Source organism: Spermophilus citellus (genome assembly GCF_964194105.1).
Source record: "Spermophilus citellus genome assembly, chromosome: 1".
Classification (NCBI taxonomy): domain Eukaryota; kingdom Metazoa; phylum Chordata; class Mammalia; order Rodentia; family Sciuridae; genus Spermophilus; species Spermophilus citellus.
Genome location: NC_138182.1, coordinates 31,775,249 through 31,793,386, shown reverse-complemented (window position 1 = coordinate 31,793,386; position 18,138 = coordinate 31,775,249). Strand labels below are relative to the sequence as shown.

The following is an 18,138-nucleotide window of genomic DNA, read 5'->3' as shown; positions in this document are numbered from 1 at the left end:
ATGTCCCCAGGTGGTACCCTACGCTGCACACAGGGAACTATGGTTTGAGAAGCATTGAACTAGGACAAACTATAGATATTTATACTTTTTGAATAACAACATCATACATAGTGTCATCTACTTCTGTTTTGGCCATTCCTGCTGCCACTAATCTCACCCAAATCTTTACCACATGTTATTTTTCTTCTTGGAATCCCCTCTGCTTACTTTCTACTGAAGTCTCGCTCATGTTTCAATTTCCAGTTTAAATGTCACCAATGAGAAGTTTTTCTAGATCTCTTAGTTTTAATGGTTTCAAGATCTGTGACCCCCAAATGGCTGGATGTATGGAACTGCTGGTATACAGGTCTGTTTTCCTGACTATACTATGATCTCTTCAAAGACAGAAAACATACTTTACTTGCTTCTGTAATTGCAGTGCAAAATAGGGTGTGTGACACAGTGAAATTGCAGTAATTATTTACCAAAAGAAAGACTGGGATCCCAATCAGAATAATATGTATTCCATGTTTGTATAAATATGTTAAATATACTCTACTGTCATTGTACATCCAAAAAGAACAACACAAAAGAATGAAAAAAACTGACATCAATCTATATTTCTGTAATACTCTCCTCATAGCACTAAGTTTATGCTATTTCAATTCTGATTCACATCACACCTGATTATTATTTTGATTTTCCTCGAACTCCATACTGTATTCCTTATATTTCTTCTGAAATTTTGTTCTTCTGAAAGTTTGTTCTGATCACTGGGTTCAGAGGAAGTTTTAACTCTGGAATTATCAAACATTTCTTATTTATAGTCTGGCTCTTACCTATAGCTCCAATACTAGCTGTTCTTCGTTCCAGCCTAGATACAGTACTTGTGTTCCTGAATACACCATATGTATCCAACTGACAGAAACTGGTGAAACTCTAAACTGGTGAAACTTTAAACTTTATTTCTCCACAGATTTTCTCTCCCTCCCACCCTCCCTCTTTCTCCTTCCCTACCTTTTCCTCTTTCTTTCTTTAATTCTTTTTGTGTGGTACTGAGAATTACATAGGTGGATCTTGGGGTGCTCTAGCACTGAGTTACATTCACAACCTTTTTATTTTTTAGCATGAATCTTGTTAAGTTGCAGAGGTTGGCCTGGAACTTTCAATCCTTTTGCCTCAGCCTCCTGAGCAGTCTGCCACCATGTCTGGTACCCAAACACATTAAACATATTAAAAAATCTTCCCCTCTGCTTAGCTCTTGCAGCATTCACTATTTACAAAAATTATTCAAAACTTAATATCAGCTGCCTTAAACATTCTTGTTTATGTAGATTTCATTTATCTATCTAGATTGTAGGTGCTCCGAATTCCTTGTATCTATATTAATTTCATTTTTCTCATTGTTTTAATGTATAGTTGAAATAATTATTTAAAATCTCACAATAAATTCTTTTAAAAAGTCAATGTCTATACACTTTTTATGTCACCAAATACAAAACAAGAAAGAAAGATACTTTTAAACTCCCCTGATGGAACTCTGCCAGCTCTGGCTTAGAAATCCAAAGGTTGTTCAAACCAGAAGAAGAAATATTGATCTCTGTATTGTTCAGGGGCAACTTCTGGAAGGGAACGGCAATATTATCAGCTCTATTCAGATTCAGACACAATATCTTTCCAGAGTTAGAGAAAGAGACTCCCAGAAAGCAAAAGTCATGAAGTGGGTGGTGGTTTTGGTGGAACTATACCATATTGTTAGAAATCTACCCTACATAAGCAAATGCAGCAGAAAAGATGGAGAGTAGGAGAGGCCTTTAGAATGATGATCTAGGCAATGTTTCATCCAGAGGGTGGAGTGTGTTCCATCTGAGAACAGTAAAACTGTTTAATATGAATGTCTGCTAGACTAGAAACTGAATCGGAAGTGAGGTATATCACTTGTTTTACACCCAACAGCTCCAAATAACTAGCACAGCCAAGGAAAAAAACACAAGACCATCTAATGATAGGCTCTGAGATAAATCTCTGAAGAACAGATAATAGAAAGACTTAACAGGGAATATGAAAAAAAAAAAAAAGAACACAACTCAGTCAAATGTAAAGAAAATAATAGCCTGAAAAATCAAGTAAGGAAACACATAGCTGAAAATAATACACTAAATGAAAAAGAAGAAACTTTTAATAGTTTGAGATCCTTAATATGAGAAAAGACATGGATTTTAAAAGATAAGCGGCAAATAACAATTTGAATTTTGGCTGATAAATTATATTTTTTAAAAAGGAATAAATGAAGATAAAAATTGATTTAAATTTTCTGTCTTAATGGGAGCGTTTTAAAATGTTGATATGCTTTTCAGTACAAAAACAGGAGAAACACATTATAGGTTATTTAAAAAAATTAAATATAGCTCTAGGAGAATGAATAAAAAGTTGACTACATTTTAAATCATTAGAGAAGTGGGTCAAAAATTATTCATGTGGACAAAAAGAACAATACAACATGAAAAGCAAGAAAACATAACATTCTTTATATTTCAAGTACATACGTTAATTCTATCTGTATATTTAAGTAAAATGCTAGTTAAATAGTATAATACATTTCTTTTAATTTTGAGGGAGTAAATAGTTCTTTAAGATACATATGTGTGTACTATATATTTGAATATATGAATGTATAAATATATAAGTAATTAAAATGCGAAGAGATTTCAGCATTCAAATAACTTTAACAATAACAAATCATGTTCACCTGCTTATTTAATACATATCTATGTTATCCATGTTTAACGTATGCCTATAGTATCCACAGTCATACCTGTATATGATAGATTATTAAAAAATACTATTACATAATTATATTTTAAATCAATGATTAAGAGCAGTACATTGTCCTAAGTTCATGGTTGTGGGCATTCATTCATAACAAAATAATAATAGTTGCTTAAATTCATTTAAGTGCAGAAAGTTTCCGTAGAGCCTAATTTATAGAAGGAAACCCTTTGTAGTTCAACATGAATGAGGTCTTTTGGAGCTTAACTTAAGAAACAAGAAAGAGGTACTTAAATCTCATAGACATATATTTAACCAGTGACAACTAGTGATTTAGCAGGAAAACAAAGCCACTACCTCCTTTTAATTTACAAGCATAGTGACTGTTGAGGTGGCTGGCAGTTACTCATCATTTAGAAAATGTAATCTGATTTTTTATTTTTACTTGAAGATTTTAAGGAAAAAGATGCTGTAACCCAATCATGCCATAATCCAGGTGACATCTGTACTAGGCAGAATCCTGTTGTTATTCTCCTGTCTAGCTGCAATTGCTGAGAATGACAAAGTAGTGAAATTACATTTTCCCATTATTATTTCCAGACACTCTCTGGCAATGGTTTGTTGACTCTAATAAACCTTCAGACAAAGCTGTCAGCAAAGGAAATGGCAGAAGGAGAGCAAGGAAAAGCCTCTTCAACAACAAATGCATCTAAAACCTTGGTATTAGCTTGTACAGCTTCTGATAAAATTTAATGTGAGTGCTTCAATATTTATCTTTTTTTTTTGAGCCATATCCTCTATTGTGACTGCATGGAACTCAAAGTCAGAGATACCAGAGGCAAATATGGAAGCCCTTCCTTTCTCTTATAAAATAGAAAAATAAATAAATAAATAAATAAACCTCTCTGAAAGCTATGCACTTGGGCTCACATGAAAGCGTGCCAATTCTGGGCAGCCACCCCCACCTGTCTGTTCTGACATCCCTAGTTAGCATGTTATTTTTAAACGATAGTAGAGAATTGCATGTCCTTTTATGAATGGAAGGAAACGGGGAGTCGCAATTAAATGAGAAGTTCAGTAGCACCCCTCAGCTGAGCAGGGGAGAAGGCAGAAAATGAATCGAAGCTTCATCCCACCCGTTCAGATAACGGAACTGAAAAAGATCAATATTTATCTTAATGCTGCTCTGGAATCCCAAAGAGAAAAATATATCACATCAAGTCATATTAACAATGATTTTGATGAACATAAACATATTGCGAGTTTAAAAAATGAGATGTCTTACCTGCTATGGTATTAAGAAACATCAAATATTCAAAGTTTGAAATTTCCCTTCTTTGCCAGCGCTGAGTCATGTTGGAAGATTTATAAAGCTGTCGAGGAGTGGCCAATGATATCCTCCTGTTAAGCACACCATAACAAACACAGTCTCTCTTAGCTCATGGCTTTTAAAAATCCAGTATTAACTAAAATATTGGTTTGGAGTTACTCAATTTAAAATACTTTATAGTTTGTTTTTCTTAGACAAGTATTAAAAGATATCTTAATTTTGGAAATAAGCAATATTTGAGAATTCTATTACAGAGAAAACACTGAGGATAAGGCTATTTGAAAGCAATTCTATTTGTGAAAATATAACAGTAAATGGGTATTTACAAGTAAATAAGAAGAAAAAAGATAAAACCATACTCAAAATAAATCAAGGTAGTTTTTATACAATACAATAAATCTACCCCATGTTAACAAGCTAGATAGGTAATTTAGTCAAATGTCTGCTTGCAAGCATTTGACTTAAATCTTACATAACAATGGTGGCTGTCACTAATGTGTATGCCTGCTTCCATACAGTGTGTGTAAGGCCTCTACACACAATGTATATCCCCTCTAATGAGGTCAAAAACAAACAACTGAGAACTGAGAATAAATGAGTAGTTCCAGAAGAAGGGACATAAGAACAGAATTAGGAAATAAATCAGAAAAAGTTTTATAGATTATAATACTTTCCAGGTTCAAAGTGGTTATCTAAATATAATATAAATTGGTATATTTAGAAAATTATGATAAAACTTACTGAGTTTTTAAAATGATCAATGAAGTTTCCCAAACTTTTAAAATACATTGGTGTCTCAGCGATTTTTCATGGTACCCTTTGGCCAAGAGAAATACCTAACAGTTCTGTTTATTAAATAGTTAGGTCTATAGTTAGATCTAAATAACTCAGAAAATACTGAATGTCTGTTATGATTTGGAAGTTGTCTCCCAAATGTTCACGTGCTAGAAGGTTGGTGCCCTGTGGTGGTATTGAGCCTGCACGAAACTTAAGAACTGGGATTTTATGGAAGGTATTAAGTCACCGGGTACTGTCCTTGGAAGGAATTCATGATGATTCCTGGACTCAGTGAGTTCTCAAGACATCAGGCTGCTATAATGTGAAGCCATTCTGGGTCTTTGATCCCTTCTGCATGTAAATGTCCCCTTCTGCTTCTCCATCATTTGTGACATAGCAAAGGGGCCCTAGCCAGAGGCCAAACAGACAAGGCCTCCTGTTCTTGGAATTTCAGCTTCCAAAAACAGTGCATTAATAATTGTAACAATTAATATAAAAAGAATGTGATTGTTTTAAGAATAATGAAAATAATACTTAAAAACTAGAACACAAACTATAGTCCCTGGCACATGGGAAGTACTTAGTAAACAAAAGCTATGAACATTCATTAATTAAAGGGTATTCATTAGGTTATTCTAGCTTAATGGAAATATTACCTTTGTTCTAAACCTTTGCTCATTAATCAACCATCTAATTTGTAGTGTGATCTCTGTGGTGGGTATGCCCAAGAATTGGCCTAAAGAATTTTGAAGTCAATTGTTTTGTTAATATACCTGCCTTTGAATTTGAGTGTTTTGTTATTTTTGTTTAAAATTGGTATTTTTAGGCTTTAACTTAAAAGGTCCCTAGAGTTGGGTAAACTCTGCTTAACTGACAAAATCCAATGTCAAAAAGCAAAGCAAGGAATGGATCTCTAGACGTTTTTGTGTCTCTACCAAGATATGGAGAGGTTCTACCTGTAGAAGTCAGGTATCACTCCTTCTCTTGACAACTCTCTAAATATAAGTAGACCTTACCCCCCCCACACACACACACATATACACACTCATGGATGTGCATATCTACCTATTTGAACCTGTGTATGTATGTGCATGTATGTGTATGTATGTATATGTGTATAATCACATGTTTTTTTTATGGTTTACAAAGTGCCTTTTTTATTCTCTCAAAAAATTCTTGAATGATTCTGTAAAGATATTGTCCCCATTTTATGGTGGGTGAGAGTGTCATTCCTCTTGCCTGGAATTATCCAATCAATATTTACTGAGTTCCTACTAAATACTCGGCTCTTATTGCTACCCAGCTTGTAAGTGGCAGGTCTAAGCCTAAGTTCAGTATCCTCCTAACCTCTTCTGTTCTTTCTAAAACTACATGTCTCAGGAAGTAAAAAAAAAAAAAAAAAAAAAAAAAAACAAACAAACAACTAAGCCTGTAAAAATAGTATTAGGAAACTAAGAATTAGTTGAACCTTTAGGGAAAAGTCAAGTCATGGACAACAAAAGGACTGAATGCCTTCATGAATTAACAGAGAAAGAAGCAATGCTTATCATTTTCTTTGCTTTCAGAACAATAATCTTCCAAAAGTCAAAGTGAGATCCAATGTAGTTAAAAGAGAAAGGATACTCATAATAGGTAAGGAAAATAGTAAGAGCACTACTGGTAGTTTTAAATAAATCGAGATTCAGGTTTAGAGTAGTCCAAGAGCACTGAAGAAGATCATACATGCCTTCTAGAAACCCTCTAGTAAACTTTCAGTAGTCACGGTCATTGAGAAAGCTGCCAAGAGGTAGGAAAAAAAGTTAGATGTATTTGTGTGTTCTTAATGTTCATTTCTGGAAAAATTCTTGAATTGATGAGTAAACAAATAGACTGCACTTGGGAAAGGAGGTAGCTATTACTGTGAGTCAGCTTTGATTCAGTAAGAACAAGTCTTGCAAAACTAACCTCATTTTCTTTGATAGATTAAATGCATTTTTTCTTTGACCTGTATTTTATATAAGTGCTTCATTATCTACTAATGTCTTAGTTGAATCTTGTCATTCTACTAGGAAATATCCTGAGCATGTGCATACATGTCAGTGAATTGCTCTTGTACAGTATGTGAAAAGAAAATAGATAAGATGTAATACAAGGGAACTCCAGCTGAATAGCACTTAAAAAGCACTTTTGCAATTAGGCACTGTGCTAGGTGCTATAGATTAAAAGATAAATAAAACACAGTCCCTGTCTTTAAAATGTCTGTAACCTATTTAAGGAAAGATAGACAAAGATTAGTTTTCTTTCCATTCAGGTAGTACACTGCAGGAGTCTTCAGGAACAAAACAGTATGTGGTAGAAACTGTTGCATATCTACTCAAAGCCTATCTCCCTTCTTCTACAATAATGCAATTCTTCTTTTGTTCAGGTAGGAGGCAACAAGGAGTCAGAGGTTTATTTGCCATAAATTCTAGGGGATTGTTGAGCTAAGCCATCAAACTCTCCCTACCACTTCAGGAGTGGGAAGATTGTCCCATTCTGACCAAACAGGCTTGACATTCTGATCAAACAGACTTAAGATATAAACATTACTGAAGGTCCATGAGAAATGTATTCCTTCCTAAAACAGCGAAGTTTAAAGAGAAATCCTTTGTATCTTTTTTTTCCTACTTAATGTAGTTGTGTGAGGATGTGATGTATGGAGCAGTAGTGTTAATTTTGTGAACATGAGGCCAACTTAAGAGTCCTGACTGACATCACTGAATCTCTAACTCAATACTGATAATGCTTTACTGTAGGTCTTTTGTATTAAGTGTGTACATGTGCGCACACACACACACACAGAGAGAGAGAGAGAGAGAGAGAGAGAGAGAGAGAGAGAGAGAGGGAGAGAGCGCCCCTACTTTTAGTTGGGTATTCGATTACTTAGCATCAAAACCAGACTAATTGCTATTAGCAATAAGCATAATGATTGTGTTTTCTGCTCGAAGTAGTATCTTTTAATAAAATAAGGTTTCAAAATGATTCTTCTAAAATATCAAGATGAAAGATTTACATAATAGTTAAAACTGGCACAATTACTGACCATTACTCAAGGTAAACTCCATGAATTTTATTATATTAATGAAGAAGCACATATACATAGCATCTAAAAAAGCATAATTCATATATTATTGTACAGCAATTAGTCATAAACATCTTGAAGCTTTTGGTATGTTTCCTACAAGATAATAAGAAACATGTCTTCTTTGTATACATGTAATTTTACCTATGATATACAATCAACTTTTTTACTTATTCACCTAGATATGTGTTAAATAAAACTCTGCTTTAACTACATTGTTATTTGCAAAATAGCTGTTTTCATAACTTCTTTCCATACAAATAACTCACAGACAATGAAAATTCCTTGGTCCTTGAAATAATTATAATGGTACAACTACACTGACATTTCTGTCATACCAAGATTGAAATATGTGAAGAAATTTAAGATAGTGTGTGATATAATAATTACCTGGCTTGTGGAAGACCATAGCTGGTTCCTACTCCAACCCGAGGCAAGCTATAAACAACTTTTTTTACTGTTGCTTGATCAGGAAAATTAAACATTACCGAGGCTGTGGTAAGAAGAAAAGAACATGATTTAGAAAACCAGAGTAGAACTAAGCATCAACTTAAGAAATAATTTTCAAGTGTCTATCATGGTTTATTTGCAAAGGTAATCAATTTTCATGACAAAATAGCCTTCTCTATAGCTATGACTATGTGAAACAAGGATTAACATTTTCAAACAAATTATTTTTTTCTTATTTTTAAAAATGAATTTTTGTTTTAGCAAGAACCTACCCAAAGGAGAAATAAAGTGACAAAAATCAAGACAGCCTTACACCATATAAATGAATAACATCCAAATGTGAGCATATTTTTCTTACAAAGTATTTAAGAACACTTACTTCGGTTTGCCATAAATACTTCCAGAGCAGTGTTTTGTAGAAGATAACGTCTAGAAAATACAGCTCGTATCTCACTGAACATCCATTTTCCATGAAGTCCTTCCGTGTATGCAAGAACCTGAAATAAACAGTTTAAAGGTAAGTGGACATTATTAAGTATTCTGACAGTATCTTAGTTGGTGTTCTGCTAGAGTCAGTAAATTGGGGATTATCTTTCTGGATTCATGATAGTCAATTCACTTGATACTCTATATTTTGCAAAGTTTTTGCCTTTCTAAATTGTCTTGGTTGGCTTATGATAACATGAAGGAGTGGAAAAATTACATTTTCAAGGTGACCTTGTGACTTAAAACAAAATATATTGTTTTGAGTTTTGCATATCATTAACTGGATCTGGTGACCACCTGTAACATATCCTGTTGGTTCTTTCCAATGTCCCTTCTCCCCTTTCTTCCTTATTTAATGGAAGCCCAGTTATTGTGAAAGAGTTTGTTTAATCACCCCAGGAAATGGATCATGATTAGTTTCAGGTAGGACTCAGCAAACTCTTTCTGTAAAAGGTTGGATGGTAAATATTTTAATACTTTGCAGGCCACGTGGTCCGTTACAACTATGTAACTGCCATTGTAGTGTGAAAGCAGCCACAGACAATATATAAATAAATGGGTATTAATAAGTTCCAATAAAGCTGGATTTGGAATATTCAGGGACCAGAATTTTGCTTAACCCATGGTCTAAGCCAATCATAATATTGTTATTTTCTGTTTCCCCAAATTTCCAGACCCACCATTGGCTAATGAGAACACGGCTAGAGGCAACCGAGGATGTTTTAGAAAAGGAAAATGAATTACATGTAGCTGGAACACCCTTTCCGCCTTCTGGATTGAATGAAAATATGATGGCTAAAACTGTAGCAGCAATTGTGTAATCATGAGAGAGAAAAGCCAAGGTACTCGCAGCAAGGTTGGTCCTAACAATGAACTACTGGTACAATCTGAGATACCATCCATGTCAGGATTTCTTCTTACATGATATCAATTCATATTAGATTAAGCCATAATTATCATGTCTGCAACAAACACATTCCTTTTTTTTAATTGGTTGTTCACAACATTACAAAGCTCTTGACATATCATATTTCATACATTAGAATCAAGTGGGTTATGAACTCCCATTTTTACCCCAAATACAGATTGCAGAATCACATCGGTTACACATCACATTTTTACATACTGCCATATTAGTGACTGTTGTATTCTGTTACCTTTCCTATCCTCTACTATCCCCCCCTCCCCTCCCATCTTCTCTCTCTACCCCATCTACTGTAATTCATTTCCCTCCATGTTTGTTATCCCATTCCCCTCATAACCTCTTATATGTAATTTTGTATAACAATGAGGGTCTCCCTCCATTTCCATGTGATTTCCCTTTTTTTCTCCCTTTCCCTCCCACCTCATGTCTCTGTTTAATGTTAATCTTTTCTTCCTGCTCTTCCTCCCTGTTCTGTTCTTAGTTGCTCTCATTATATCAAAGAAGACATTTGGTATTTGTTTTTTAGGGATTGGCTAGCTTCACTAAGCATAATCTGCTCTAGTGCCATCCATTTCCCTGCAAATTCCGTGATTTTGTCATTTTTTAGTGCTGCGTAATACTCCATGGTGTATAAATGCCACATTTTTTTAATCCATTCTTCTATTGAAGGGCATCTGGGTTGATTCCACAATCTAGCAATTGTGAATTTTGCTGCTATGAACATCGATGTGGCAGTATCCCTGTAGTGTGCTCTTTTAAGGTCTTCAGGAAATAGTCCGAGAAGGGCAATAGCTGGGTCAAATGGTGGTTCCATTCCCAGCTTTCCCAGGAATCTCCATACTGCTTTCCAAATTGGCCGCACCCATTTGCAGTCCCACCAGCAGTGTACAAGAGTACCCTTTTCCCTACATCCTCGCCAGCACTCAGTGTTGTTTGACTTCATCATGGCTGCCAATCTTACTGGGGTGAGGTGGTATCTTAGGGTGGTTTTGATTTGCATTTCCTTGACTGCTAGAGATGGTGAGCATTTTTTCATGTACTTGTTGATTGATTGTATGTCCTCCTCTGTGAAGTGTTTGTTCATGTCCTTGGCCCATTTGTTCATTGGGTTATTTGTTTTCTTATTGTCTAATTTTTTGAGTTCTTTGTATACTCTGGATATTAGGGCTGTATCTGAAGTGTGAGGAGTAAAAATTTGTTCCCAGGATGTAGGCTCCCTATTTACCTCTCATTGTTTCTTTTGCTGAGAAAAAAAATTTTAGTTTGAGCAAGTCCCATTTGTTGATTCTAGATATTAATTCTTGTGCTATGGGTGTCCTATTAAGGAATTTTGAGCCCGACCCCACAATCTGTAGATCGGAGCCAACTTTTTCTTCTATCAGACGGAGAGTCTCTGATTTGATATCTAGCTCCTTGATCCACTTTGAGTTGACTTTTGTGCATGGTGAGAGGAGGGGATTCAGTTTCATTTTGTTGCATATGGATTTCCAGTTTTCCCAACACCATTTGTTGAAGATGCTATCCTTTCTCCATTGCATGTTTTTAGCTCCTTAATCAAATATAAGATAGTTATAGCTTTGTGGATTAGTCTCTGTGTCCTCTATTCTGTACCATTGGTCCACCTGCCTGTTCTGGTACCAGTACCATGCTGTTTTTATTACTATTGCTCTGTAATATAGTTTGAAATCTGGTATCGCTATACCACCTGATTCACACTTCCTGCTTAGAATTCTTTTTGCTATTCTGGGTCTTTTATTTTTCCATATGAATTTCACGATTGCTTTATCTATTTCCACAAGAAATGCCATTGGGATTTTGATTGGCATTGCATTAAACCTATAGAGAACTTTTGGTAATATCGCCATTTTGATGATGTTAGTTCTGCCTATCCATGAACAGGTATATTTTTCCATCTTCTAAGATCCTCTTCTATTTCTCTCTTTAGGGTTATGTAGTATTCATTGTATAGGTCTTTCACTTCTTTTGTTAGGTTGATTCCCAAGTATTTTATTTTATTTTTTTTGAGGATATTGTGAATGGAGTGTTTTTCCTCATTTCCGTTTCAGAAGTTTTGTCGCTGATATACAGAAATGCCTTTGATTTATGTGTGTTGATTTTATATCCTGCCACTTTGCTGAATTCATTTATTAGTTCTAGTAGTTTTTTTGTAGACCCTTTTGGGTCTTCTAGGTATAGAATCATGTCATCCGCAAATAGTGATAATTTAAGTTCTTCTTTTCCTATTTTTATGCCTTTAATTTCTTTCGTCTAATTGCTCTGGCCAGTGTTTCGAGAACTATATTGAATAGAAGTGGTGATAGGGGGCATCCCTGTCTTGTTCCAGGTTTTAGAGGGAATGCCTTCAATTTTTCTCCATTCAGAATGATGCTAGCCTGAGGCTTAGCATAGATAGCTTTTACAATGTCGAGGTAAGTTCCTGTTATCCCTAGTTTTTCTAATGTTTTGAACATAAAGGGATGCTGTACTTTCTCAAATGCTTTTTCTGCGTCTATCGAGATGATCATATGGTTCTTATCTTTAAGTCTATTGATGTGGTGAATAACATTTATTGATTTCCGTATATTGAACCATCCTTGCATCCCAGGGATGAATCCTACTTGATCATGGTGCACAATTTTTTTGATGTGCCTTTGTATCCGATTCGCCAGAATTTTATTGAGGATTTTTGCATCTAGGTTCATCAGAGATATTGGTCTGTAGTTTTCTTTCTTTGAGGTGTCTTTGTCTGGTTTCGGAATCAGGGTGATGTTGGCCTCATAGAATGAATTTGGCAGAGCTCCCTCTTTTTCTATTTCCTGAAATAACTTGAAAAGTATTGGTATTAATTTTTCTTTAAAGGTTTTGTAAAACTCCGCTGTATACCCATCCGGTCCTGGGCTTTTTTTGCTTGGAAGTCTTTTGATTGCTTCTTCTATTTCATCTATTGATATTGGTTTGTTTAAGTTGTGAGTATCCTCCTGACTCAGTCTGGGCAAATCATATGACTTAAGGAATTTATCGATGTCTTCACTATCTTCTATTTTATTGGAATATAGGTTTTCAAAATAATTTCTAATTGTCGTCTGTATTTCTGAAGCGTCTGTTGTAATATTGCCTTTTTCATCCCGTATGTTAGTAATTTGAGTTCTCTCTCTTATTCTCTTCGTTAGTATGGCTAGGGGTCTGTCGATCTTATTTATTTTTTCAAAGAACCAACTTTTTGTTTTGTTAATTTTTTCAATAGTTTCTTTTGTTTCAATTTCATTGATTTCTGCTCTGATTTTAATTAATTCGTGCCTTCTGCTACATTTGCTGTTGTTTTGCTCTTCCTTTTCTAGGGCTTTGAGATGAAGTGTGAGCTCATTTATTTGTTGGTTTTTCCTTTTTTTGAGGAATGACCTCCAGGCGATGAATTTCCCTCTTAAAACTGCTTTCATTGTGTCCCACAGATTCCGATATGTTGTGTCTGTATTTTCATTTACCTCTAAGAATTTTTTGATTTCCTCCTTTATGTCTTCTGTAACCCATTGATCATTCAGTAACGTATTGTTCATTGTCCATGTGATGTAGGATTTTTCCTTCCTTCTTTTATCATTGATTTCCAGTTTCATTCCATTATGATCTGATAAAGTGCATGGTATTATCTCTACCCCTTTATATTTACTGAGGGTTGCCCTAAGGCATAATATATGATCTATTTTTGAGAAGGATCCATGTGCTGCTGAGAAAAAAGTATATCCACTTGATGATGGTTGATATATTCTATGTATGTCAGTTAAGTCTAGGTTATTGATTGTGATATTGAGGTCAATAGTTTCTTTATTCAACTTTTGTTTGGAGGATCTGTCCAATGGTGAGAGAGGTGTGTTGAAGTCACCCATGATTATTGTGTTGTGGTCTATTTGATTCTTGAACTTGAGGAGAGTTTGTTTTATGAACGTCGCAGCGCCATTATTTGGTGCATAAATATTGATAATTGTTACGTCTTGTTGGTGAATGGTTCCTTTTAACAGTATATAATGTCCTTCTTTATCCCTTTTGATTAACTTAGTCTTGAAGTCGATTTTATTCGATATGAGAATGGCCACCCCTGCTTGCTTACGAGGACCCTGTGCATGGTATATTTTTTCCCAACCTTTTACCTTGAGCCTGTGTATGTCTTTTCCAATCAGATGTGTCTCCTGGAGTCAGCATATTGTTGGATTTGTTTTTTTAATCCATGTTACCAGCCTATGTCGCTTTATTGGAGAGTTTAAGCCATTAACGTTTAGAGTTACTATTGATATATGGTTTGTACTTCCTGCCATGTTTGATTATTTATCTCTTTTTTTTTTCTAATTTAGTTTGTTTCTCCATGATTAGCTTTCCCCCCATCCTCTGTCTTTTCCGAGGCACTTCCCGCTGATGGTTTTGGTTATTGTTTTTCAATTCTTCCTCGTGTAGAGTTTTGCTCAAGACGCTTTGCAATGCTGGTTTTCTGGCTACAAATTCTTTTAGCTTTTGTTTATCATGAAAGATTTTTATTTCATTGTCGTATCTGAAGCTTAATTTTGCTGGATACAGAATTCTTGGTTGGCATCCATTGTCTTTCAGTGTTTGAAATACGTTGTTCCAGGATCTTCTCGCTTTCGGCGTCTGTGATGAAAAATCCGTAGTTAACGTTGTTAACCTTATTGGTTTACCCCTAAATGTAATCTGCCTCTTTTCTCTTGTAGCTTTTAATATTTTCTCTTTGTTCTGTATATTGGATACCTTCATAACAATGTGTCTTGGCGTTGGTCTACTGTGATTTTGTGTGCTCGGTGTCCTGTATGCATCTACAATTTGTATATCTGTTTCCTTTTTTATTTCTGGAAAGTTTTCTGTAATTATTTCATTCAGCAAGTTACTCATTCCCTTGGCATGAACCTCTGTGCCTTCCTCTATCCCGATGACTCGTAAGTTTGGTTTTTTTAAGTTATCCCAAATCTCTTGGATGTTTTTCTCGTGATTTTTTACCAGCCTATCTGAGTTGGCTAGACTCTTTTCAAGATGATATATTTTGTCTTCATTATCTGACGTTCTGGCTTCTACTTGCTCCACTCTGTTAGTGATACTCTCGATTGAGTTTTTAATTTGGTTTATCGTTTCCTTCATTTCTAGAATTATTGTTTGATTTTTTTTTATAATCTCTATCTCCTGATAAAGATGCTTAACTTCTTATTTTATCTGTTTATGTAATTCATTTTCAATGTGATCTTTAAGGTTCCTTTCCATCTGTCTAAGGTGTTCCTAAGTTTGTAGGGCTTGGGGCTGAGGACCCCCAGCGAATTTGTTTACCCTCAGGTAGCAACTCCCCTGGTAGCTGGTGCAAGGGACCTCTGTTGTCAGCAGAGGGATACCCTGGGTCTGACTATCGTGCTCAGTTGGCTTTTACCTCTGTGAGTTCAGGTGCGCCGACTAGTTATTTCAGCGGGATCATTAGTGCTGAGTCACTAGAAGCAGGCGAACCAGAACTAGAATGCAGACTGTTCGCCCGGGATCCCCTTCAGCTCAACAGTGCCTAGTGGTCCTGAGGGAACAGTATTTTGACAGTTTACTTCTCCCTATGCTCGCGCAGCTGAAGGGGTTAGAGACTTGATCTCTCCGCGTCCGCCGCCATGTTGGATCACTTAGATTTTAAATTGTCACTCATCTTATCAGCTGTTCCATTTAACTCGGCAGCTCATTCGCGCGGTGAAGAGTCTGCTCTATGGTGCTCCGCGGGAAGCGGCGGCGGCGGCGGCCAACACATTCCTTTTTGATACCCAGTGTATTTTAACAATACATAAATTCCTTTTCTACTTGCTTTGGTATACTTACGTTTGCTTTGGTGGAAACAGGAACTGATTTTTGAGTTTTATATACATTAGATTTCTTAAACTTTGAAAAGAAGTTATAATTTCCTTTGTGCATATTCATTCTTTAGAAAATAAACATAAAATACATATTATATGATCTTTTGGTTCTTTTGTTTTGAAAAATCACATTTTCTAACCCTTAATTCAGTTTTGTCTTTCTCTAGAAACTGGAAGGTTTTTGGAAGTAGCCAGACAACTACTTAAATCCTGAGCCATTTTGGAGTCAGACTTCTATTAAATGTCAGCTCTGCTATTTATTAACTATAGGACCTTGGGAAAATTACCTAACTCCATTAGATTTTTGTCCTTTGAAGAACAGTGACAATATACCTATTATTGGTTAGTTTAAGCAAAGCTGATGAAAGTAAAGTATATGGCCCTCATTATTATGTTCATAAGTTAAATATGTTGTTGTTGTTGAACAGCATATGACAAGTGTTTTTCCATTTCTAAATGCAAAACTTCTTTTTGTATATTTCACAAAAGGGTTATAGTGGCTTTCCATAATTTATATTTGTAAATTCTTAGTCAGCTATAATGGTTTCCAGATTTGAATTTCATGGAACAGTGTGTGTGCATGTGTGTGTGTGTGTGTTAAGAAAAGGGAAGGAATACTAATACATGGTTGCTAACTTCTTTTGTGTGGGTAAAATAAGAAACATTATAAGACAAAGTTGAAAATGTGTTCAAGTAGGACCATTATTTCACTAAAAAACTCAAACAGTAAAATGAGTAAAACACAAATCTTCCCATGAAACCCATGTTGGAACCCTCATACCACTAGTGGTATGCCAGGAAAACACACACACGCACGCACGCACGCACACACACACACACACATACACACAGATACATCTCACATATGTACCCCTTATCATATCTGTACCCATTTTTGTCTTTGGGGAAAATGATATAACTCAAAAAACCTAAGTTAGTTTGACTCCTGAAGTACTCCTTGTAAAAAAAAAAAAACTGCCAATTTTGAATTTATGGCCTTTCAGGTCTGCCTTCTCCCTTAATTACTTGCTCTGTGACAATGAATCTGCACCCTTTAAAGATTTTTCCTCTTGCTGGATGACATGATGTTAAACTCTGTCAGGAAAGGGCACTGAAGAGACGATGCAGAGGAGTCTTTTCTTCCCATTCTCGTGGGCTCACTCAGCAGGTTCCTGGGCCGCAGCACCCAGCTTCTGGGGTGCATGATAACTCACAGCACCCATTGTCCAGAAGTTTTCTCAGTACTCTCCGTAGCTGGCAGTTTCACTAGCTCCCTGGAGGGTGGATTTTTGGAAAGTTCTGGAGGACAGAGGTCCAGCAGGCTGCTCTAGCTGAGTCCCAGAGTGAGCTATAGCCAGGCCCTTCCCCAATAACCCTGAGGGACCTTATCCTGGGATTCTATGATAGCCCTAAGACTACTGGCTACTCATTATATGTTGTATTCCTACAGAGTGCTTGATTTCTTACCAGCCATTCCCTTGTAGCACAAATTTCCTTACATAATTTATATTATAATTATTTATATCACACTTGTTCTGTCTACAATGGTATGTGGCTTCTCTTCCCTAACTGGATCCAGACTGATCTCAAAGCTTAGTGGGATGATAACGTAGTGAGACCTTAGACACACCACTTGGGAAGTGTGTGGAGGATAAAGCCAAAGGTTGTGAGACTGAAGGAAGAGTGACCAGATGGGATACTACTCAGCCAAGAGATGAGAACTTTAATCAATTTGTATACATTTCAGAAATGTAAAGGAATATCATTTATAGTCAATTAAATGCTGAGTTTATGGTATGTTTCTATATAAGTCTGGGCTTCAAGCCCAGGTCTGAAATATGAACTGATACTATAAAATTGTCTCTGTTTTATTTATACCTTTACTGGTTACATAATGTTCTGTGAGTTTTAGGACCTTCTATAGTAACTCTTTATGTTTGTTTTTCATTACAGTCCAAGATATTCTCTTAAGTCATTTAAGTACTTTCATCTATACTTGAGGTTTGTGGTTTTGTTTTCTTTGTTAAGTCAACCTTCCCAGATCATCTGGTTTGCCTGCCTGCTTCTCCAAATCATTGAATACACAATGAAATCTATTGAACAAATATTAACTACCCCATTCAGTTTTACTTTCTGAAAGTTTAATGAGCATAATTTTTATTATGTCATTCAAGTTATAAACAAGAATATTAAAGCATCTTGTTTCCAAAGCTTATGGACTTGAGCTATTTTCAGCTGATGACCTGGTATCCAGAAGAAGTGAAGTAAGAAAGAGCTCATGTGAGCCTTTGCCCTGAGGTCTGCCCTACTCACCTAGGAGCTGAAGCCCACAGGAAACAACAAAAAACAAATATAATAGAAGTGCTGTAAACCTTCTATCCAAATGTGGGCTTAACACATATTATCTGATGATCATGTCGAGGAAAATAGGGCTGCTGTGCACTCA

General features: G+C 35.7%; 1 protein-coding gene across 6 annotated transcripts in view; it reads right to left on the bottom strand.

The window, feature by feature from the left end:
* Nucleotides 1-18,138, bottom strand: part of NBEA (neurobeachin) — a 638,449-nt gene that overhangs the window by 97,409 nt on the left and 522,902 nt on the right. For all 6 annotated transcript variants that reach the window (XM_081293195.1, XM_081293196.1, XM_081293198.1 and 3 more), the window contains exons 41-43: nt 8,785-8,902; nt 8,346-8,448; nt 4,034-4,149 (exon numbers count right to left, since the gene is read on the bottom strand). In XM_081293195.1, coding sequence (XP_081149321.1) covers nt 4,034-4,149; nt 8,346-8,448; nt 8,785-8,902 — 337 coding nt within the window. The remainder of the gene's footprint in view (nt 1-4,033; nt 4,150-8,345; nt 8,449-8,784; nt 8,903-18,138) is intronic.